The following is a 24,245-nucleotide window of genomic DNA, read 5'->3' as shown; positions in this document are numbered from 1 at the left end:
AGTTGTAAAAGCAATATTGTGTACAGGTTTCACAAAAGGGCCACCTCTAAATCCTCTGGTACCCCTTTTCCACCAAATTAGCCCTGGTTCTTGAACTGCCTCCATTCAGGACTCTTGAAACCTTGGTGCTATCGAGTGAACCAGCCCGTGTTTCCACCCAGCATTGTAATCAATGGAGGGCATTGTGCAATGCACATCAGAAGTAAACCAAAGTAGCAAGATGGTGTATCGAATTGATTACCTGTAAGCTTTTGTTTTGTATTACAGATACTATATTTATTAATTTAAGAAAATAATGCATGGACCAACTATCAATGAGACCATAGCACGCTCTTTTGCCTCCTCCAGCCTCTCTTTTCAATTTGTAGTTTGCACTTCAGGTTAAGAAAAACCTGCTGCTTTTTGGTTCCAGCTGAGAACCAACTTTTCCAAATCAATTAAATTTTTAGTTGCAATACTCAGAACGGTTCAAAATTAGGTGCATTAACCAGAACAAACCTGTTCTATGTTGGTGGAAAAGGGTTATGGGTGTAAGACTGAAGTTGGTGTCCAATAAGCTCAGATGAGATCCATCAACAGGAACAGTTTAGTGCCATTATGTAAAACATACCAATCATACGTCGTATTTATAATTGTGATTTTATTAGAAATAGGTTATCATGAGCCATTGTCATGTTAAATTGTCTTTATAATATAAACTTCTATAAGAAGGCTTAACATAAGCACATTGTTATTAAAACAGTGGTGGCACAATGCTACATCAGTAACTGCAACGGAAATATATCACATCATTGTGATTCATTTCTATCCATAGAGCAAATTTGTGATCTATGCTATGAGCTACTATAATCGTTATTGTTTTTAAGGCTACAACATTTATCAACGAAGTATGTTAGATAAGCTATGACAGTTTTGGCTTATAAATAGAAGCAGTTTTAACTCTTTATCCATCGATAATAAGACTACATAAACTACAACATCTACTGCTGTAGTCAAAAGGTAAAATATGACTAAGAATAGTACTGAAGAAACTCATTACAGCTTGGCTTCATCCTACATAGGACAGATTGGAAAAGTTCAACGATGCGATTTCAGCTTATATACTGTGCAATTATTTTGTATTTCAACAGAGGTGTTGCGTAACTAAAAAGTACTGTAACTAGGACACAGTGCTTGACCTCTTGGCCTTCTTAAGAATGTCACACTTCTTGCGATTGGGGCGCCGGCAGCGTTCGTCGATGCTTGGCACACATTCATAGTGCCACACCTCCTCCATCTTATCCACAGGATACACTGCCTCCACGTAGTGACGGATCAATCTGAGGCGGACAGGGTCAAGCTGCTTCTTGTTGCAGGCCCCTGAATGGTTGTACTGCAGCCGCAGGTTCTCCTGGGTGAAGAGCTCAGGGAAGAGGCGCACCAACAGGCGGGCAGCAAAGTTCCCAACAGACAGACTCTGCTGCACAATTTCCCGTACCTCAGTGTCTGAGAGCAGGTAGATAGAAGGTACAGGGAATTCCGGCTTGGATACAGTCAGTTCATCAAGGGGAATTTTACAAAAGTCTTTGCTACTTTTCTCAGGAGGTAAAGAGGGAATATCTGGATCCTCCCTAATGCTATCTGGATTGAACTGGTTCAGCTGGCAAAGAAAGTCCTGCTCTGACTCTTGGCCGTACACTTTGCGCTGCTGCAGGTAGGATCTTCTCTGCTCCGTGTCACGTCTCCTGCACCTCTCATCAAGCTTGCCCACAAATTCCAACATCCACACTCTGTCGTTCTTGGCCCGAGAGTAGACCAACTGCACATAGTGACGGATCAGATTTACACGAACGGGGTCGAGCTGTTTTTTACCAAGAGAACCACTGCAGTTGTACTGCTTCCTTGTGTTCTCATGAGTGAAGAGCTCAGGGAACATAAGCACCAGCAGCCGAGAAGCAAAGTTCCCAATGGACAAGCTACATTCATAGTTGCTCTTCAGCTGCTCCCTGGTTAAGAGGTACTCCTGGGCAACACTAAAGTCAGGAAGAGGAATCTCTAGATTGTCAAAATCCACAGGTGGAAGCAAAGACTTTTTGGATTTGCGACTGGGCCTTTCATAATCCCCCGCCTCTGGAACCTTAATAATAGAAACTTCTTCAGGAAGGCTGGCCAGGTCATAGCCCTCATCATTGATATTATCAGGTTCACTGCCATTGCCGTTACTGTGAGGACCCTCAAGCGCATCCTCCATGTGCTGAATGCACACCTGAAGCCAGCTGTCCTCAGGCACATCAGGAAAATTAGCCTCCATGTACTTTCGTATTATTTCCATCTTGTCAGAGTCCAGAATTAGTTGCCCCACACTACTGTAACTGCTCGAGCCTTCTGGCATTTTACCTTCTTCAAAGACCTCAGGGAAGAGACGGTGCATAAGAAAAATAACAAAGTCCTCAGGTGAGGAGAACTCATCCAGCTCCTCTGTAGCTTGTGTATTGAGAGCAACGTCTGACACAGCCAGGCTGCTCTGCTGGTTATCTAAAGAGATGTGCTCCTCCTGGCCCTGCTCATTAATAAAATGATAGGTTTGAGGATGCTCAGCCTTTATCCCTGCACCTGGGATTGTCTGCTTCCTGAGCAGCCGAGCACTCTCCATGTCCCTCTGCGCCCAGAAGCGATTAAACAAGTCATTAATCTGAAGGAGGCATTCTTCCTGCCAGATGCTGTTGTTCTTGACCGAAGGGTAGCATACCTCAACATAGTTACGGATCAGCTGCAGATGCAGAGACTCCAGCGTTCTCTTGCTCGCCATGCATTCGTGAGAGCACTCCTTGGCTTTGAACAGCTCCGGGAAGAGATGCACCAGCAGCCGACACCCAAGCTCCCCAGCGCTGGATGTCTGCTCCATCAGCTGATTCAATTCATCACTTGTTAGCAGATATTCAGGAGGAGGCTGGAACTCTGTCACCATCTCAGCTGGTTTGATCTGCTTCTTTATTCGCATGACTTCTAGGGTTAACAAGTCGACTTTGCTATGCAGTTGTGTCATGCTCGAATTGAGGGTATTAAGAATGAGAAACATTTTCTCAATCAGTGGATAAAGGCTAGAATCTGTTGACGAAGTTTGCCCTAAAGCATCTAAGGTGGGTAGGTTCTCCAATGGGCCATTTTCCTCTGAACTTTGGAGCTTGGATGAGAGGATGCTGCTGTAGTTGAGCTGATTCCCGGCACCATGACTGGCCTGCTGCTCCAGACTTGGCGTGTTCCTCTTCTCTGAGATCCTGTGGGAGATGCTGAAGAGAGGCTTTCTGTAGGAGACTCTGGGTTTCTGCTGGACGAAATTCCTTCTCTCTCCGGTTGTGGTGAGACAAAGAGGCTCAAGTCTGCTGCTCTCATCCATCAAGTGCCGCCTCATCTAGAAAGAGTAAATGACATTCAAAACACATACATACTGTCAGAGACACCCTAATGTATACAACAAGTAGGATATTCAATCTGGCTATGTTGTATACTAATGTTTTTAGTTAGATAAAGGGCCTAAGGTGAGCTAACCTCGCCTGAGACTCTGGCTCTCTTGCTGCTGGTGGACTGGACTGTGTAAGGGCCCATCCCTGCAGATGACCGTTTACCAGCCTCGGTGGCCCCAGGGGATTCTCCTCTGAGTCCTTCAGGTGGCTCGCAAATAGCAAAGTCCTCTGATTCCTCCTTAACGTCCTGGACATGCTTGTGCTCTGCAAATAATGACATTCACATTTTTGTATACTTTAAAAAAGATATATCACTTGAGATTAGAAGCAATTCATATTTTCTGACATTTTTGTTTCTTTTCCACCTCAATGCTGATCTGCCTCTTTTAAAGAAGCCACATATATCATTTGAAAATCCCGGCATCTGAATATGTGTTTATGGCTTTTAAGCTTCATGACAAATGGTGATTGTTGGTAGAGACGGCACTAGCTATGCTATATAACACTTTTTTAAAGGTCCAGTGTGTAGGATTAAGTGGCTTCTTTGGGTAAGGTTACAAAACTTTAACTTCTACGTGCCAAGCATGTAGGAAAATTACGTTGGTTGAAAAGAAAAAACAAAAATGTGAATTGCCCTATCTAGAGTCAGAGTTGGATTTGTCCATTCTTTGCTATTGCAAAAACAACATGACAGATTGTTTATGAAGACTTTTATTTTCAAGTGATTCTAAACTAAAAAAAGCATAGTCATGACTATTATATGCCATTTTTGCAAAAAGATGGCCCTAAATCCTAAACACTGGACCCTTTAAATTAAATATCGGTAGTGCAACTTTCAACTGTTGCAGGTACACAGAAAGAGGCTGCAGAAGTTACCTTTCTCAAGCATCGCTTCATCTGAAACTTCTCCATGCTCATAGGAATTCATAGCCTGGAAAGATAAATCACAAACATATGAATTTGCTGACAAACTGTGTCTCAATACATCATTAACAGCTGAAGCAGTTGGTCAGTTAAGGAGTAGTCCTTTGATAGAAAATTAACTGACAACAATTGATGATCAATTCACTACTTAAGTATTTTTTTTTTACATAAAAATCCACCAGGTCCAGCTTCTCAAATGTGAATATTTTCTGGCTTTCTCCATCTTCTATCACTGTCAGCTGATTAACTTTGGGATTTGGACTGCTGGTTTTAGAAAACAAGACATTTGAAGGCATCACAATGGGATCAAGGACCTCTGTCTTCAACAGGGGGTCGTTAGAGTTACTGCAAGTTATTGTTGGATAGTTTTGTTTTTTTATTATTATTAAAATATGTGTGAAAATAGACAAGAACTCAAATCCAAAATATTTTGTCTTCTGCAACAACTTATATTTGTGAAAGTGGAGTTTCCTTTCTCACCTACCTGAAAAGCAAATACAGGTGAAGACTGCAGCCTGAGACTAATATGGCCTTCGGCCTGACAACCTCCATCTGTCCAGATTAATATGCAATGCAATTTTATTTTATTTATAATGTATGAAGTAGGGGGTCCCTGCTCTGTCTTTCTTTCAGCTAAGAGGTCCTTGGCCTGGGAAACATTAAAGACCCCTAGGCTCTAATAATGGGTGTTTTCCCACTATTTGCTGACTTTTTTTTTTTTGACAAATCAACCATTTGACCATTGAGACAATAATTGGTGCATGACTTAATATTGAATATATAAAAATAATGGTTAGTTGCAGCCCTTAACCCAACTAAATTCCACCAAGCAATACGTTGAAATCATAACTTGGATCACAAATGTCTTTTAAAATGCTTAATGGATACAAACAAATAAAACATACATACTGTAGTCAAAGTTTAAACTTGTGCACACGGTTGTAAATTGCAAACTAGTTGACATATAAACATGTAGTAGCTGTTATGTTATCGTTATGACATACAGCATGTGGCCAGCTACAGCCAAACACATTAACTCGCGTGCTGCTTGCGTACTGCCCATCATCTTACACTGATAACATCTGTTGTGATGCCAACTCGTTTTCTTTTACAAAGATAAACTCTGTACAGTATTGTCCTAGGCTCTAGTGTGCATGCCACCGTACAGTGAGTTGCCTGCTTGCTCTCCTCCAGCCTTTATTAACCAGCTACTTCCTCATTCTTCCGCCCATGAACCCTTGAACCAAAACACAAGACAAATCAGCTGAGCCACTGTAACTCTTCACAAAGCCCCGTCACTAACTTGTCATTTCAGCAGTAACACGGCTCATTAACAATATTACCGCAAGGCGTTGCTTCAGTTGTGCAACATTTTGTTTGTGAATTTTAATGACGCGGCAATGTTTGCGTGGACCGAGTCTGCCCCCCTCCTGCTCTGACTCTTGTTAAATTAACGGTAAACGCGCGTGCCCGGCCGATTGAGCTCACCTTTAAGAGTCCATGCAGTCCTTTGGGGCTGTTAACGACGTATGGGACATGTCTGCGGACTATCACGCGGCTAGATTTGCAGGTAATTGTTGTTCTTGTTGTTGATATTTTTTTCTCGCTCGGCTCCTGTGCTGTCTCGCGTGACGTGACGGGGCGCGCGCCTGCTGTGTCACTTCCGCACAGCTGTGGGGAGAGGGGTGGAAAAACAAACCAAGAATGTTATAGTTATACAGTTATAATACCGCATGAATTAAACAACATGGTATTTAAAGCTACGTTATTATACCCAAACAATAAATAAAATGTATTTAATTACAGTTGTCATCATGTTGAGCCTCACATGAGTGGCTGGACTGTGGCAGCTAGGCTCATTCACCTACAGTGTTGGGACTTATTAGCTTAGCCGCAGTTACATTTTTTTTTATCCCAGTGCTCATTTCCCCCTTTATAGCCTGGAAATGTAAATACCTAGCCCATTAACTGTGTACTCAGCATATAAAATCAGTGGAGAACAGTTACTTTGCATTTACTATAGTAGCTACCGAAGTATTTATGGTAGGCTATTTTACACCTCCACAACACTAACTCCGCCAAGGTAATAGTGAAATTTTTAGCTCCCTAACTTTATCTGACAGCTACAGTTACTAGGTACTTTGGAGATTACGATGTGAAATACACAGGTCTAATAAGCATATAATATATAATGCATTTCTATGCATTAAGTTAAAACACCCACATCATATAAAATAGCTAGAATCAGCTCCTCCTGGTCCAACTACCCCACAAAAATGTAGTTTGCATGTTAATGCACCATTAAAAACTATAATTGTATTGTATTTTATATTTGCTATACGTTTGCTTTTTCTGCTTTCTTATTTAAGTCCTTGCACCCTTTGCATATGCACTCCTCTAACTTTGCATTTCAACTGCTGCACAGCAATCATCTTATATATATCTATAATATAAAAAGGCATTTTACCTAAATAATGTGTACTTTTCTGTTTATACTTGATGTAAATTTTAGTGATAATACCTGAGTGCTTCAAGTGCAAGATTTTACCTTATAAAAGTGTTTTTACAGAGTTGTATTTCTACTTTTATCTGATTATTCTTTCACAGTTGTATAAGACATAGGAATATATTGGACATCTTCTTATATTCTACTGATGGCTCAAGAGGTTTGTTGTCATTGTTAAATGTCACATGAGTAACATAATATTGAATTTTTCTGTATGCTGTGGTCATCATGTAGTATCATGAGTAACTGTTTTTTAAAAATACAATATATTGAAAATTACCATGCTATAGTGTTGCTATCATGGTGCTATCATGGTGAATTTATTTTCCTGAGTGGTAGTTATTTTTACATTGTGGTGATTACACAAGTGATACCTGGGAAAAACATGCATTAACAGGAGAATAAGCTCTTTAAGTTACTCAAGACTCATCATCAATAGTCATTACACATCAGCATATTAGACGTGCAAAACATGAGTATTGAAAAAACAAACAAACATCTAGAAATATTAAGTTTTTAAAAAATATTTTTTTGCAAAATTTTAGATTTATTTTTCTCTATGTATATCTTAATGTATATATGCATTTGAAGTCCCATAAGTAGCTGCCTTAGTTTTATCCATCTCTAGTCATTAAAGTTGTTTAGTAGGCTAAAGCAAAAACAGAAGTAGGTGGGAGTGATGCCTCTTGTTGCAGACATCATCTCTCTTCACCCTGAGCTACAGAGTCCACATTGTGTGGGCAACATCGCCCTCAAGTGGAAAGACTGCATCAATGTTGTCTGATCATGGCACAATGTGTCAGCCTTGAGCTTCTGAACTGTATGTAAACAGAGGAGATCAACAGTTCAAATGGCACAGACTCTGAATACACATCGCATAAGAACTTGTCAGCAATTCACAAACCACACACTTCCATGCTAATGAATGCTTTCTCTCACTGTGTCTAACTATTTTTTTTTGCCTTAAACATCGTATATTGTGGTGTTGGTTACACATTTGATGTTGACTGTCTCCTCCAAATACACCTGGGGCAAGATTTCTACAGATATCCCTGTCACTCTTTGTGCAACTATTTATATAAACTGAGGCAGTGATCTGTAAATGATGTACCAAGACAAACATTATATCATCCCATGCTGTTACTGCAGGTTGTGACATGATTTGAGAGCTATATGTGGTAAAACCTTACCCTCCTTTATGCAAGAAAGGGCTTTAGTAGAAAACTGCAGTTTAAAATTCAGCTATCATTGTTTTATATCAGTGTCTTTTGTGTTTAGTTCAGTGTTCATGTTGGAAATACCTGTCATTTTTTAAAATTCAACAAGCAGTTTGTTGTATTTCAGCAGCCAACAACTGTCTATTTATCTCAGAAAATATAATTTATGTGATAGTCAGCAGAGCCATTGCATATTTTCCCCATATCATACAGTCCTGGAAGACACAACCAACAGAACTATGCTTATGTGTGTGCATCATAGACCATACTGTGCACAAAAAGCTCTGATGTTAGGGATTTTGACCGTTCATCCACTCTGGCAACAGATATCCTTAAATTACAGCTGACAGTCTGTACATCAGTAATCACAATATCATATGACATGAAGTTCAAACATTATGGAGTCAGAACTCTAAAATAAAATGCATCGCTGTGAAACGTATTAACTTGGCAGCTGAAAGCAACTCAGTGAAATGATGAATAAAAGAAGAAAATCATATGGAGTTATACCATGCTGTTTTAATCAGGAGGAAAATTTAATTTGCTAGAGCTAGTTACTTGAGCTGGTGATCTGGTTTCCTCTGGTGAACAGAGACTTCACTCTAAGAGACATGAGCAGTGCTATAATTCTATCTTAATCATTGGCCATTTCATGCACTCACTGGCACCCAATGTTCTGTCCCCAGCCACAAATATGTCAATACAGAGATGATATAACAAGACGACGTGTGGCTGGTGTGGTTCTCATTATTCGACTAATGAGCTGTCTCCATGGCAGTCTGATCTGTCAGCCAATGAAGCGAGCAGGCCCTGTGCAGGGGGAAGCACGGCCCAGGGTCAGCCAGGCGACGGCTTGCGACGAGGGGCCGGCGTGCGGCACTTAACACCAGGAAGAGCTCGTTAAAGTGTCATTTTTGGCCAATATGCTCGTCTGTGTCGAGGAGGCCAATCAGCCATACTGTTCCCATCGCAGGAGAATGACTTTCATCCATCACCGTCAGCTATATGATGATATTAGCAGGTGTTTACTGAGAGGCCATTCAGAAGAAGACAAATGGATGTTCTAATATCACTTCACAGTCAGATTCACTCAGTCATTTTACATACTGCCTTATTCCTAATAGGGTCACAGGGGCTGCGGGGAATCTATCCCAGCATGCACTCTGAAGGTAGCCAGGGAAACACCACAGCCAAGGTATCAGTCCATCACAGGGTTTGAACACTGACAGTCATACACGTACTATATACGAGACCCTGACCTTTATGTCTCTGTGGTAATGTGATGTCCATACGAATGTGTGGAGACCAAAGCAGCAATGCAAAGACTATCAGAGCACCACAAACTGTACAACCCACAAAGAAATGTGATCACATGGAAACATTTTAGGAATGTGATTCCATTTTACATTTAAACACTCATCTAAATTGTTTTTCTTTTCAAATCAACCTTTTTTTGGCAACACAGTCAACATTACGTATTCCCAATTCATGCCATTTCTCCCACTGTGGAGAGACTATCACCACACCAAACTACATTTAAAAGAGTTTTTTTTCTACATTTTTCCCCTCGCTGTTCTTATCAGCAGTGGTACATACTTGCTAGAACATGCCTTTGAGACATTTTCACAACTGGTTCGGAGCTGCTCTTTGATTTGGCAAACATCCACTATATCCAGCAGTAAGAGTGCAGTGATGTGCAGGGTGAAGCGCTATTCAAAAGAAGTAAATAAAACACAGCAGTGCTCAGATTATCAGACAAACACTCGTCTGTATCTACAGCCAGCAGTGTCATCCAGTGTGAACGCCACTGAGGATTCCTCACTGACCAAATACAGACTTTAAAATCTACACATCTAATTTTAAGCATTATAATACTCATTTCTATACCAACTTTAATAAGCATGGTTAATAGTTAGACTAATGTATTTAATCATCTATTCTAAATACACTCATAAATCAGCAATAATAGATAAATAAATAAATAAATTTGAGTTGGCTACTTTTTTGTGTTTCTTTTTCTGTCAATTCCAGTGGACGAAGAATCTTAACACAGAAAGCACAAAGTAAAAATGAGAATAAATGGTCTCAGTCAGACCTCTTTCATGAATTATTAACTCATATCAATGAATAAAGTGAAGCTGATTATATCGTTAGAAAATCAACTCAGAACAGTAGGCTATTTCCTTATTCATTTTCCAGTGACGCTCAGATGCACCATCTATTCCAATGGATGGATTGTTTTGAAAAAAAATTATAAAAAATAATAAATCTTTTTTTGACATTTAAAAAACATCTCATGTTTAGTTTAAAAACAGATAAGACACAGATTATGTCCTTTAACAATATAAGTTATAGACTAAAACATGCATTGCGCTTCCTCCATGCCTCACTGTCGGCCATGCTTGTTAAAACAGGGGCGTGGCTCTACTGCAGTCCCCTTTAGATGATGTAGAACACTGTGATTGGCTTGTAGACATCCCATCAAAGAAGTTTGTGCATTTGGGTGGAGTCAGGTGACACTAATCATAGATCTAGACCTACTTGAAAAATTATGACCATTGGAATGGACGGAGGATCTGAACGGGATGATTTATGATGCTTTATTAGTCACTTAGAATTCATGAATAAGAACAAGTGTTGCCAGGTTGTGAAAAGTCTCTTTGGCAGGCCTTTTCTTTTCTATTTGGTAATAATGCAAGGATAAATGCTGATAATCTTGGTCAGTGCCATTTCTTCCCCATGTTACAGGTTTATTTTGGGGAGTTTTTCCTTATCTGCTGTGAGGGTCCAAGGACAGAGGGATGTTGAATGCTGTAAAACCCTCCAAGGCAAATTGTGATATGTGATATTGGGCTTTTTAAATAAAATTGAAATGAACTGAATTGGATTTATAAATGTTTTTTCTAATAATCCATCAAATTTAAAGTGTAAAGGAGTTTTTTATTTTATTTCTTTTTTAACAACTTCTCAGCACAAAAGGTTTCTAATAAATGATCTATAAAACATTTTAAAATGATTACGTGAATATGACTAAGGCCTTTATACAAGGTCTTTAATGAACCATCTGAAAGCATGTTTTATTAAAAAGTGGTACCATTTTGAGAGTATATGAAGAAATTCTGACATATTTTTTTAAATTGCTGTTTTCTGGTGTGTGTGGAGTCTTTTTCCTCTCTTGGAAAGTCTCTGTCCTTGAGCTGAGACACCTGACTGGGCGCATGCTGTTGGATGTTATGCGGGGAACACTGTTTCAACTAATATTTTTTTGGCTTTCTTGCCTTTATTTGATAGGACAGTTGCAGATGGAACAGAAATTGGGGAAAGGGAGGGGACGACATGCAGCAAAGGGCCATGGGTTGGAATCAAACCCAGACCACTGTGGCAAGGACACAGCATTTTGTTCATGGGGTGCACACTCTGTCAAGTGGCACTCCAAGAAATTTGTATTTTAAAGGTTAAATTTTGAATGGCAAGAGTTGTCGGTGCTTTTCAGCCAACCAGATGTAAAACGTTATTGATCTGTTTTTCAGTGGAGAACTGTAGCATCCCCTGATAGTACTAATGCTGTTACACAGCCTCTTTTACCCTGACAAGTATAAACTCTCAAATACTGGAATTTTTCACATCAAAATGGTCAAACTTACAGAATATCACCACAACTGTTTGAAATGTTTGGTACTGGTTGAATCAAACTCATAATTTTCTTTGCAAGTTCCTAGAACACTGTATCTTTCTGTAAAACTCATAAGCTGACAGCCCCTCTGTCCCCAGCATCCACAGCTGTGTTTGCAAATGTGTGTGTGTACGTATGTATGTGTGAGTGTGTAATGGAATCTGTGCTGACCGACTCTCTCCACTGGACCCTGCTGTAATTACACCACTCATCGTCTGGGGCTGGGCACACTAAGGCCGCTGTTACCCACTTCATGTTTTGCATGTAAACTTATAGTCTTGCCAGCTCTTGCTTTCATGATACCCAAGACTCTCAAACTGGGAACTGTAAGCAAACACAGAGTCGGGTTTCTGCTGTGCAGGACATAAAGCTGACAAACCTCCCTCCTTCCTCGGTCTGCTCTTCATTTGGACTACGCAGGAGATATCACAAAGATTAATGCTGGCAGTAGCAGTGTAGTCAGGGAGGGAAAAAAGGCAACAATTTCTGTTCTACATTAAACATTTAGCTTGAGGAACTGTGTTTTCCTCTTGAAGTAGAAAACAAAAAAACTCATCCCATCAAATCCTCTTCTGCAGTGCCTGCTTGATTTCTACTGGGAGCGTCTATGCAACAGTTTCATTGCTTAGCTCAGACCTCATCTCTTGAAAAAGTTCTGTTTAGTAACTATATTTGTCATTCTGGCAGTGCCCCAGCCTCCTTCCTTGTTTGGTCCTTTTAACTTTCCATGTAACTTTCCTCATGTCTCCTCACGGCGAGGATAAATATTTCATGAAGAGCCGGAGGCTTTCCCTGGCACATGCTGTACCTCGCTGTACCCAGGAAGCCTGAGCAGCGGAAACCAAAACAGTAGAGGAAGTGGACAGACAACCCAGCAACAGACAGGAGCTTGTTTTTGAAATAGTTCACTCCACATCATCTTTTGCCCTTGGAGCCATCATTCCGCCCCCCAATCCAACCCTCCATTTCTTCAGCATCCATTTTTCGTCCTAAGTCCATTTCTCAGCCACTAAAATGTTACTAATTGAGGTACCTGATTAGATAATTATGACTGCTATGTAAACAAGAGAATGAAAAATAGCTATACTCTCAGTGAACAGCAGCAGACAATCTTTGAATGCTGTTTTTTTTTAGTTAATATTTTCCAGCCCAGTTGCCAGAGTAAATATTGGCATTGTACATTTCTGCAAACGACAGCTATGTTTAATTTCGTGCATTTCATATGTTGCAGATGTGTTGAAACTTTATGTTTCTTTAAGTTTCAGTTTTTGAATTTTATGTGAGGACAGCACTGTGGTTATGTTCAAGCACAAAACCCACTTGGTTAGGGCTAGGAAAACATAATGGGCTCCAGTTTCGCAGACTGGGCGCGGCGGGGGCGCAGCGCACCTGCGCTTCGCCAACTGGGTGTGGCCAGGCAGATTTTGTAAGTTTGGCACACCGTGCGCTCTGGCGCAGCTACTCCTCTTTCCCACCTCCGTCCCTCCTACCGGCGCGAGTCGGAAAGAGGGAGGAGAGAAGGCGTGGAGTGGGTTTTATACACATCACACCAATCAAATGAGCCCCTCTCCTCGCCCTTAAATGCGCCGCGCCAAGGCGTAATGAGAGTGTACTGAATTCGCCATGGCAGAAGAGAGCAGCAGCGTCAGACGGCCAAACTTCTCCCAGGAGGAAACTTATGTTTTGGTCCGGGAGGTCCAAGCTCGCAGTGTCCGAATATATGGAACTGCGAGCAGACCTCCACGGGCTGATGATGCAAAGGTAGCCTGGGAGGAGATCACCACAATTGTAAATCAATGTTGTGTTTCTCTCGTGCGCGCACACTCTCTCTCTTTCTCTCTCGCAGTCTCACTCTGTTTCTTTTCTTTTTACTTTTCTAAGATGACAGATGCTGAAAATATACTCCCTATCTGATGCTGTGGCTGTTTGTGGTTGGCTGAGAGGGATGTGAACTCATTAGTTTGCAGCTGTGTTAATCAAATCAGGTTGGGTTTCCATTACGCGTGCCAAACGTGCCAAACGGTGCCAATCCCCTTTGATCTGACATCATATGTGACGGGACAGTCGGTATAGAGATACATTTATGTGCTGATTGCAGATAGTTGCAATGAATAGTGGTTTTTTTTGGTATTTATTGCATTGTTAATGTGCCTGATATTCTGGAAACCTGCCTGTGAGGTTTTGGTGACGTGTGCGCACTGTCTGCTGGTCAGCCAAACTTCGGCTTACACCGGCTGCGCTCCCCCTGCACTGACAGTAGACCTGGTTTCAGATGGCGAGCTTTTAGCGCACCTTCTGCGAAGCCTTTTGGCACGAAACTGTCACTGCGCCAAGCTGGATCTGTCAACACCTCCCCCTGCTGCGCCACCACACCCATCTCAGCGCACCTCGGTCTGCCAAACTACCAAACTGAGCGCGCCTCGGGTTCCGCTGCTCGATACTAGCTCTGCGCGGGTTCGCCACCCTGCGCCACCTGCGCTGCGCCAGGAAACTAGAGCCCAATGTTTTGGCTTTAAATACCCAGTTTGGTCCCCACAAACATGGCTGGAAATCTCCCGAACTGTCAGTAAAACATAGCCGCTTTTGTCTACAACTGTGTTCTGCTGCCGTCTGCTGCTTGGTAGACATCTCGCCAAGGTGTCACACCATCCACCATCCCCTCCTCTTGATAAGAAACTCTGCTCATATACATGTAATCTTAACTACATCATACATATGAAATGTACAATGAATGAATCATTGTTTTACAAACAGGACAGGACTAAAACTTTAACTGGAAAGTTGTGCTGGAGTAGGGGACACACTGAATAAGCAAGATTACTGAGAGGCTCACCAGAATTTGTAGGATTCATCCTCTGGGGATTATGAATATTTCTTACAAATTTCGCGGCAATCCATCTAATATTTTTAAGCTTTTACATTTGGATCAAAATAGTGGTCCAACCAACAAATCAACACCACCATCCCCAGAACCACATCACTTGTAAAGCTCAAAACCATGACTGGTGTGTGTATAACCATTTAGGATGGTCAAGATAAGTTTCTTGTCATTTGGAGTAAAGTTCAAACTGAAAGGCATCTTTCTTTTTCCATGTCAAATATTTACCTATTTCTTGCATATGGGCAGCTCTAGCTCATGATCCTTGCTTGCACCAGCTTTCCTCATGTAAACACAAAGTGTTAATGACACATTTTGAAGTGGTGGACACATCCACATACTGCTGTTCCCTAGAACTAAACAGAATCCTCTTTGTTAGCCATGTACCTTCAGTCCTCTCTGCTTTTCTTGTCCTGACTCCTGTGCTCTGTCCTTCAGGTGTGGTCTGGATGTGACAGACAGCTGCCAGCGGTGGCCTGGTTTCACACCTTGGCTGTCCCCCCCTCCGCAGACAGCAGCCTGGGAAACCACAGGCCACCAGGCTGGCGCCAGCCTGTACGGCTTAGAGCAGGGCAGCCGGCCCAATCAATACCTCTGCATTTCCTGTCCATTTGCTCAGGTCTCTTCATTAATAATTACTGCTTGGCGGAGCTTCAATGCGCTCGCTGGCTGGGCCAAGGGGAGAGGCTGCGTGACCTTTCCCCGCCCCTGGGTTGACTTGGATCACATACACAGGCATGGGGACAAACATAATAAGGCAACGTAGATGACATTACTCCTGATTCATGCCGTTTCCCCCTCTGTGGAAAGTATCATGCCAAACTCCATTTTTTGCAGCTGTGCTTATCAGCAGAGGTACATACCTGGTAGAACATGACTTTAAGACATTTTTACAACTGGATTGGAGCTGCTCTTCAATTTGGCAAACACCCACTACATCCAGCAGCTATGATTTCAGCATCATCTGAAGTGTGCAGTAATGAGCAGGGTGAACCTGGGTGATTCTTAAAAAAAAAAAAAAAAAAAAAAAAAAGGAATTTTGTTGGGACAAGTGCGCCTTGGTGCATCATTTGCCGTTCATGGCACATTTTCCAGATGACAATAACAATTCTTCAAAACATCTTAAATTACGTTCTGCCTGGTATGTGCTTTTGCTGATAAGCAAGGTGGTAATGAACTGCCAGCTTTTAAAATGCAGCTTGGAGTGATATTTTCTCCACACAGGGGAGGAATGGTATGTATTAGAGCCAACACAATGCATGACATGATGCTGAAGTAATGTGTTTTTATTCTTTTTTTTAATGATGACCATTTATGGATACAGCCATTGCATTTCTGATGCACACTGTCATCCTGAACAGAGCAGAACAGCTTCTCCAGACGTGAGCCAGCACCTGGCTCAAAAAGAAGTTCATTTGTCTCGTAAGTGTCAACCGTTCGGTGGTTGTTGTCCTGTTGCCTCTGCAGACAAAGACACTGTGTGCGTGCCTGTGTGTGTGTGCGCGTGTGAGTCCAGGTCAAAATTTGGTGATGGCGGAGGCAATGTTCTCCAAGGCGGATCGAGCCTCGGAGGAGGGGAAAGTCTGGATGGCCTCCAGAGCCTTGTTGCCATGGTAACAGCATAAGTCCACCGCTGAGCTCACGCCTTTCTCCGACTTAACTGCTGCCAAAAGCTGTCGAGGGATGAAAACACACGTTAGTTTGTCACGTTTGTGTCACTCCTGTTGCAACCCAGCTGTCAACATGACAAACTGTTAAGAGCCAGGAGAAAGTTAATGTGCTCTCAGAGTAAGGGACTCTTTAAGTAACTGGACTGTAGCGAAGCAAAGCAATTCTTTTAATGACACAAAACCCATTGTATAACACAATCATGCATTTGCAAGCTGCCCCTGGCACCACTGGAGGCAGCTTACTACATTTAACTACAAAGTAAAAAAAAAATTCATCACTCATCACTGTGAGGTGTACTTTAAAAACTGGCAGGCCATCTTTGACAAAGAGGAGGGAAATACACGTATGTTTCTGTAGGTTCTACCCAGGCCTCTCGCAGCTCTCCTATCTCTCAGTCTACTAATGACGGCACCAGATCACAGGGCTGGTGCATGGCCAGTGTTCGTGTAGACTTGTATGTTCTTTATGTTTCAGTGTGACTGCATACATTTGTGAATTATTTGAATGTTTGTTATTAAATGTAGTTAAAAAATAAAATTTGATCTCAATAAGACAGGTCTACATGCCTGTGTATACAAAGCCTCAGACTTACACACACAACATATGCATTTCATACACGGAGAAGTGGAAAACATCAAGTCAGATCAGCCCCGACCAGCAGCTTAAGTATTCAGGCTGAGTGAATTTGGGCGTCTCCCTGTGTCTTACTGCTGGTGTGTTGGGACATCTTTTTGCTGAGGGCGTTTTACCTCATGAATTCTGGAGGTGGAAATCCCCGTAGGCCTTTCTTCTCTTAAAAAAACTGCAGGTGTTGAACTCGGCATCATCCTCGCTGCTTATTTAATTTGAAAAAAAGATTCTTTTTCCCCATCATTTCAAACCATCTCATTTGTGAACTTTGTTTTGTTTTACATTAACTTAATGTTCCCTCCTCTCAGTAGCCTCTGTTCTCCTCTGTTTGCATGTTGGTTAACCTCACAGGTCAATGAGACATCCTGTTCTTTCTACGTGTACTTTCACTGGATTCGTTGTCTTTTTAGGTAAAACCCTCATCTTGTGTAATTTGAGCTTTAGTAAGTACTCTAATTACGACATTGTTCAACAAAATAGGATCGAGATGATTAAAAATTATAAAAATGTAACATCCTTCCCTACACTTGAGATGAACTTAAAATGTAAAATTAACTAGAATTATTGCCTGAATTATGCTGAAGTTTACATCCATGTCTGTGAAATCTTTCCACATATCTTCACCCCTGGCAGCACAGAAGATCTATACAATCAGCACAGTTTCAAGGTGGACACCCAAGATTAAGGTAACCAATTCAGTATCTGACCAAATGTCTCCCCTTCTGTTCATAAGTTATGACACTGAGTAATGGCCAGAAAGGTGTTTTTGCAAAACATGATGTCACAGTGAGGTTGACCTTTGACCTTTTGGATATAAAATATTACCACTAGATCCTTATATCCTATTGAACATTTGTGTGAACTTTTATCACGATTGGCATATGAATTCTTGAGTTATGGCCAAAAACATGTTCTGTCAGGCCACAGTGAACTTGACCTTTGCCCTTTGACCACCAAATTCTAATCAGTTTGTAGGTAGGAGATTGTAGGTAATGTTCAGTTTGGCCGGGGAGGCCTGGGGCTTGGCTCAGGTAAACCGGTATGGAATACAGCAGGCCTCAAAGATAAAAGAAAGCTGGTTGTAGAACAGATACGCAGACAGGAAGAGATAGTAAGGGGTGCAAAGGTAGTGGCCCAGGCTAAACAGGGACAGTGGTTGAATTGGAAAAGTGTAGAGAAGAGGAAGCTTAGTTGGAGGGACCTGTGGAGTATGGAGGAGAATCGTATTAGATTCCTGGTAGGGGCTACATACGATGTGTTACCAACCCCCCAGAACCTAAAACTGTGGGTAAATGAGGACCCATCATGCCCATTGTGTTCACGTACCGCAACTTTAAAGCATATTTTGTCAGGCTGTAAAGTTAGCTTGTCACAAGGCCGATATACATGGCGACATAATCAGGTGTTGAAATGTTTAGCTGCAGGCATCGAAGGGAAACGAAGACAGGTGAATTCAGAAGGTGTTAAGGATAGGGGCTTAGTAATTCAGTTTGTCCGTGAGGGAGAGAAATACAGAAGGGATAAGTTAGTGAGGAGGCAAGGGTGTGGCCGCCTAGAAGGTGCTTGTGATTGGGAAATGCAAGTAGATTTAGGGGGAAAGCTTGTTGTTCCTCAGGAAATAGTCTGTACCAGGCAGAGGCCTGACTTAGTGTTGTGGTCAGTGAGTCAACAGATAGTTTATTTCATTGAGCTGACAGTTCCTTGGGAAGACTCAGTGGAAGAAGCCTATGAAAGAAAAAAGCTTAGATATGCAGACTTAGGAGCAGAAGCTGAGCAGCGAGGATGGAAGACTAGGATTTGTCCAGTGGAAGTGGGGTGTAGGGGATTCATAGCAAGATCAACTGTCTCACTCCTGGGGGAACTCGGAGTGCGGGGACAGAATTTGAGGAAGACAGTGAGGGAAATGTCAGATGAAGCAATTAAATGCAGCCAGTTTATCTATTACAGAAGAAATAATGTCAGCTGGGGGCCAGCAGGGGGAACTACTAAGAAGGGCACATAACTCCTTGAGATCAGGTGGAGAGATCCACTTCCTGTCAGGAGAAATCCAGGAAGAGGAAGTATTTAAGTGTGGGAGTGGCCTATTGGAATCCATTTTGTTTGAGGCCATGCGGCAAGGTGAGTGTGCTTGCTGATCCTGTAAGTCCAGTTAGCTCCTTTAACTTTAGCTTATATTGTAGTTATGCTATGTAGTGTGTGAAATAGAGTATGGTGAATGTGCTAGTAAAGGTAGTATCAGCATTGCTTCTGCCTGGAGCTCGCATGTATGGAGCCTGGGTTTGGTTGAAGATGGCAGTACTGTTTGGGCTGAGATCACTGTCCAGCCTCCTGGAGGTGTCTTTGTTGTGAGGGCTCGTCCTGGGGAGGTAGACTGTACAGCCTAACCCGGCGGGGGAGTGTGATAGCCTAACAAGGCTTCCTTCCCTGGGTCTACCTCCTCTGTGGTAGTATAGGTAAGGTAAAGGAGGTTGTTCGGTTAGTGTGGGGAGCAGTGAGACCTGGCATTAGGGGAGTGTCTCTGGGACGCCAGAGATCACTGTCTAGCCTCCTGGAGGTGTCTTGGGACTAACTAGACGAAACACCGGTGAAAGGAGGTTCCCACCTGATGACCCCAAAGACATGTTAGTTATCACTGCTCACGGGTCTGTATAGTTAAGCCTTGCCATAATAGCTTATCGTAGGGCTTAGGAGGATTATTCACTGAGTGCTGATCCCTTTTTATTTTTTTTATTTATTTTTTTTTTTATTAGAGCACAAACTTCTTGTGTTTATTTGAATTCAGTTCATTGTTGAGTCCAAGTGAAAGTTTGTGCCAAATAAAAAAACAAAATTCCTTCAAGGTGTTTGAGATATTGGCGCTTGCAAGAATGAGACAGACGAGGTCACAGTGGCCTTGACTTCTGACCTTTGACCACTAGAATATGACCAGTTCATTGCTGAGACCACATGGGCGTTAGTGCCAAATTTGAATAACTTCCCTCAAGGTGTACTTGAGATGTTGCATTAAGAAGAATGGGATGGATATGTGGAAAGACAGACAACCCAAAAACATAATGCCTCCGGCCCCGGCTATTGCCAGTGTGGAGACGTAAAAATTGATATGTATAATAATAAAAAAAAAAGATTGATCATTTGATTTGATAGTTTAAACTTCTTTTACTCACTGACTTATTATGTGTCGAAGCCGCTGACTTCAAGCAAAAGCATGTTGTGTGTGATTTTCTTACATTATTTGTCCAAAATATGCCTTTAAATAATATTCACTTCCACCCAATCTGGGTTCTCCTTCTCCCCAAATGATCAATTTTACAGCTGGCAAATTTGTTTGCTAAAAAGTGTTTTTGGGGGGATGTTTTCTAATTGGGAATGAAAGACCAACAGACTGAATGCAAAACAGTATGAAATGGGAGTTTCTGTAAACATTTATGGTTATTTATCAGAGTTAATGGGATGAAAGCGCATGCTAAATCATGTAGACAATTTCTAGATGCCAGAAATGTACACGAAGTTCCTCTAATTATGTGTTCCCATCTTTGTGCTGAATCAAAGCAAAGTTTTATGCAAGAGGGTCCAAGGTCTTTCTTTTTCCTCCCCAAAATTTCATCCCTCCCTCTTTCCCCGCTCTCAGCTTTCCTCCTCGTGTCCCCTAATATCTCCTTCCCTTCAAACTTCTCCCCGTGTCCCCTTTTTTCGACAGGTCTGCTGAAGGAGATTCTCTCACAATGCCACTGTCTCAGAGCCTCAGTGTCTCCTCCGCAAATAGGCCTTGGTAACTAATCCTTCCTGCTCTGGTTTCAGACGGGACTGGATAACCCCCACAACACCATCAGACCCCTCCTCTGTAGCTTCGGTCTCTTCTTGCACCCCGATCGGCCCCCCTCTTCCCTCGCACGTTGACTTTGGAAAGCTCATTTCTCAACTTTGATATAGGTTACAGTGAGAAGACGTCCTGTTTCTCTTTGATGGCTCTGTCAGATGCTGTGCCAGTACATAAACAAGTGAATACATTAAGATAAAACAATGAAAAATGGAGCTATCTTTCTGAAATGCAACGCAAAGGAAACAGAAGGTGCTGCATTGGAATTAGCATTTGTGTAACATTGTGAAGTTCACAGCACACTGAAGAGGCAGATTCTGTATAGAGGAATATATGAACCAGTGGGCTTACCTTTGAATAATCCAGTTGGTTTCTCAGTGTTTTCGCCTTGCAGAGAATAGAGAATAATTATCAGTTACATTACACAGGTTTCCAAGCTTGCCTTCGCATTATAATTAACAACTCTTTATTGACTTTTAAAAAGGCTGATAAAACTGAAGAACTTAAGGAGCTATATATAATATTCAGAACACTCATACTGCAGCAAACAACTACTTGATATATTAAGATATAGTGAAGAAATGTCATTGCTGAGCAGAGAATGAAGTAATGTACCCTTTGTGTGTGTTGTAATCTGAACTTCTCTGTTTATTGTTGTGGTTCAGCCATGTGTGTATTTTATTTCATGTGAGCCCCTGTGTGTGTATCCCACAGGCTAGCTCCTCGCTGCTGCTCCACACTGTGCTCATATGGTAGTTACCACTGATACTGGGGGCAGCGTTGTCGCGGAAGAGTAACGCCCACCTGGTTCCTCCCCAGTTAACACCATTAGCTCTGTCAGCACTGTTGCTGTTTTGCACTGTGAACACCATAAGCTGCTAGCCACTGGCTCAACTACCTCCATGTTGAGAGCCATATGGAAATAATCTATGAATCATAAGCCCCTTTAACACATGGATTATAATATGGAAATTATCTACACATTATCTGGAAGAACTGGATGTGAGTACGCCAATGTCCAAATCAGGCGGACTGGACATTAAACGGACTTTACCCTGCCAACTCCCTATTGAAAAGTCTGTGTAATTTCAGATAGAGACTGTGCACGTGGGCGTGTTGATAATGTTTCTACCATGACGCTTGTGCGAAACGGGGGGGGGGGACGCCCCAGGGTGAAGAAGAAGGTAAAATGTCCACAGAGATGACGAGAGATGGGAACTTCTCTTGCTAACGAACAAAGCCAAAATCATCAGACAAATTAAGGGAGCAGCAAGAAACTCGTCATTTACCAAATTATGAACTAGCTACATGACTGCAGTGTAATCCATGTCATGTCCTGTGTCCTGTATGCTGTACCCAGGTGCCACCCCTGGCCTATACTAGATTGAGTAAGTGAAAACGCCTCTGACAACTATCTCCTGTAGTGTGCTACACGTGTGAAAGGGAAACCTGATTCTGGACATTGTTCGAAGTTCATATGAGTTCTGAATATTGTAAAGAGCTCTGTTCACATCACCACACCAAACCTTTTAAGTGCTTTAAGTAGACATGATAGAGGCCTTATTTCCTCCTTCTGAGCATCGTCAAGAACTCTTTTTTTAAATCCTGCTGCTACAGTGTGACACAAAAATGCAAATAACTATTTTCTTCAAGATGAAAAGCTTTAATAAATGAAGAAAAAAGAGAAGTGCAAGTCAGATTAAATAAATAAATGCATAAATTCAGTGGTATTGACTGGTACTTTTTTTTTTTTAATATACTTTATTAATCCTTGAGGGGAAATTCAGTTTTTCACTTTGTTTGTCAATTACACACAGGTTCGAACACACACATGCACAAACTGGACCTATACATGCACTAAGTGGAGAGATGTCAGAGCAGGCTGCCCATGACAGGTGTTCCGAGCAGTTGGGGGGTTCGGTGCCATGCTCAGGGGCACCTCGGCAGTGCCCAGGAGGTGAACTGGCACCTCTCCAGCCACCAGTCCACACTCCATATTTTGGTCCAGACAGGGACTTGAACAGGCTCCCAACCTAAGTCCGTATGGACTGAGCTACTGCCGCCCCTACTTGGTGCAGCATCTTGATGGTGGCCTGTTTCTAATTCAACTATCCTCTCACAGGTTACCACTAGAAAAACGACAGCCATTCTCGAGCAAAGTACTGGTACTAAACTACTACTGGTGCTGGAGGAAAAGTCAGGGGACTACCAAAGTAAGCAGGTTTCATCCTCTGGAGAACATGAATGCACCAATTTCACAAGCATTCATCCATTAGTTGTTGAGATATTTCAGTCTGGACTAAAGTGGTGAACAGCCCTTGTGGTGCCACTGACAGCATGGCAAAAAAACTCTCCACATTTTAAGTAAATGAACAGACCCGGTCATGATTTCTCAAAAGAAACATTGCTGTTGAGTTTTTGAAATGTATTTTTTTGGCGCTGTGAGCACCACAAGCCGAGCGCCATCTAGTTCCACTATACTGGAGAGAAGACAGACATTTGTACCGCTGATATCTCCAAGACTCAGCAACTCACACCAAAATAATCTAGACTGATAAATAGCACTAAAGGTAAGAGGAAAAATATGTATTTTTTATTTTGGGATGAACTGTCCCTTTAAGTTGTTACACTTTACCTATGATACCTGTTCATTACGTGCGTGTAACGTTGCCACCAGTGACTGAAAACAAAACAAAATGAATCTAGCTGCTGTATTAGTGTTATGGACGATTCATACCTGCTGCAGCTGCTGACGCCATCTCTCCTGGCCAACAATCTGACGATGGAAAACCACTGGGGCGGCGCTCAAACTGAACGACGCAGGCTCTCCCATGCTGCTCTTCACAAACGGCTGCAGGTCAGAGTTCAGCTACAGAAGAAAGAGAACATTTGTCAGTCAGGCAACAATCAGGCTGAGGCTACTTTGTAACCTTAAGGCAGCAATTAAACCAACCCAGTGGTGAAAGCATGAACAGGTGAGCGTGCGCTGCGTCTACCCACACTCTGACTGCCCCTGTTAATGAGCAGCATGATGAACAGTCTGGTGAGAGACACAGCTAGCCTGATGAGAATGGTTGTCCTTCAAAGACCTCATTTTGGTTTGCTCCCATGCTGAGACTCCCTGCAGCCACTGAGGCCTGCAGACAGGCAGCTACAGGGAGCCACAGCAGGAGAGGACGTACTAACACAGCACTGTGAGTGGGACTAATATATTACATTTGGGCTAGCACCAATAAGATTAAGTAATATTTGAGAAAATATTTGAGCATATGAATTATCTGGTATACTACTAACATTCCATATGTACATTTGTTTCTGGTTTGAGAAAAATAAGACACTTAAATTTCATGTACTGGTAGGACACTGCTCCATCTATAAAGGAATAATTACTTATTATAAAGCTGTCAGTTTTTACCAGTCAACATATTTCATCTGCTTTTTCTTAGTGCTGCCCCCTTTGAACATTATTTTTTGCATCAAATCTGT

At 42.0% G+C, this 24,245-nt stretch overlaps 2 protein-coding genes across 3 annotated transcripts in view; both read right to left on the bottom strand.

Annotated features, from left to right (window-relative positions):
• Window positions 1–623: 623 nt before the first annotated feature.
• bend3 (BEN domain containing 3) lies at window positions 624–15,112 on the bottom strand. 2 transcript variants are annotated; one of them, XM_078174977.1, is made up of 4 exons: window positions 15,029–15,112; window positions 4,320–4,374; window positions 3,529–3,707; window positions 624–3,391 (listed from the first exon to the last, which is right to left on the bottom strand). In XM_078174977.1, the coding sequence occupies exons 2-4, from the start codon at window positions 4,369–4,371 to the stop codon at window positions 1,160–1,162; spliced, it is 2,463 nt and encodes an 820-aa protein (XP_078031103.1). In that variant the 5' UTR covers window positions 4,372–4,374; window positions 15,029–15,112; the 3' UTR covers window positions 624–1,159. The 2 variants fall into 2 exon arrangements, with proteins under 2 accessions (XP_078031103.1, XP_033497847.1); XM_033641956.2 differs by lacking the exon at window positions 15,029–15,112 and adding an exon at window positions 5,856–6,024.
• An 800-nt stretch (window positions 15,113–15,912) lies between these two features.
• The window catches only part of pdss2 (prenyl (decaprenyl) diphosphate synthase, subunit 2), a 37,934-nt gene continuing 29,601 nt past the window's right edge, over window positions 15,913–24,245 (bottom strand). The window contains exons 6-8 of the mRNA XM_033643620.2: window positions 23,497–23,628; window positions 21,111–21,146; window positions 15,913–16,314 (exon numbers count right to left, since the gene is read on the bottom strand). Coding sequence (XP_033499511.1) covers window positions 16,159–16,314; window positions 21,111–21,146; window positions 23,497–23,628 — 324 coding nt within the window. The 3' untranslated portion in view covers window positions 15,913–16,158. The remainder of the gene's footprint in view (window positions 16,315–21,110; window positions 21,147–23,496; window positions 23,629–24,245) is intronic.

The sequence above is a fragment of the Epinephelus lanceolatus genome, chromosome 15 (assembly GCF_041903045.1).
Source record: "Epinephelus lanceolatus isolate andai-2023 chromosome 15, ASM4190304v1, whole genome shotgun sequence".
Taxonomy (NCBI): Eukaryota; Metazoa; Chordata; class Actinopteri; order Perciformes; family Serranidae; genus Epinephelus; species Epinephelus lanceolatus.
The sequence above is the reverse complement of the archived record's forward strand: the minus strand, read 5'-3'. Positions and strand labels throughout refer to the sequence as shown.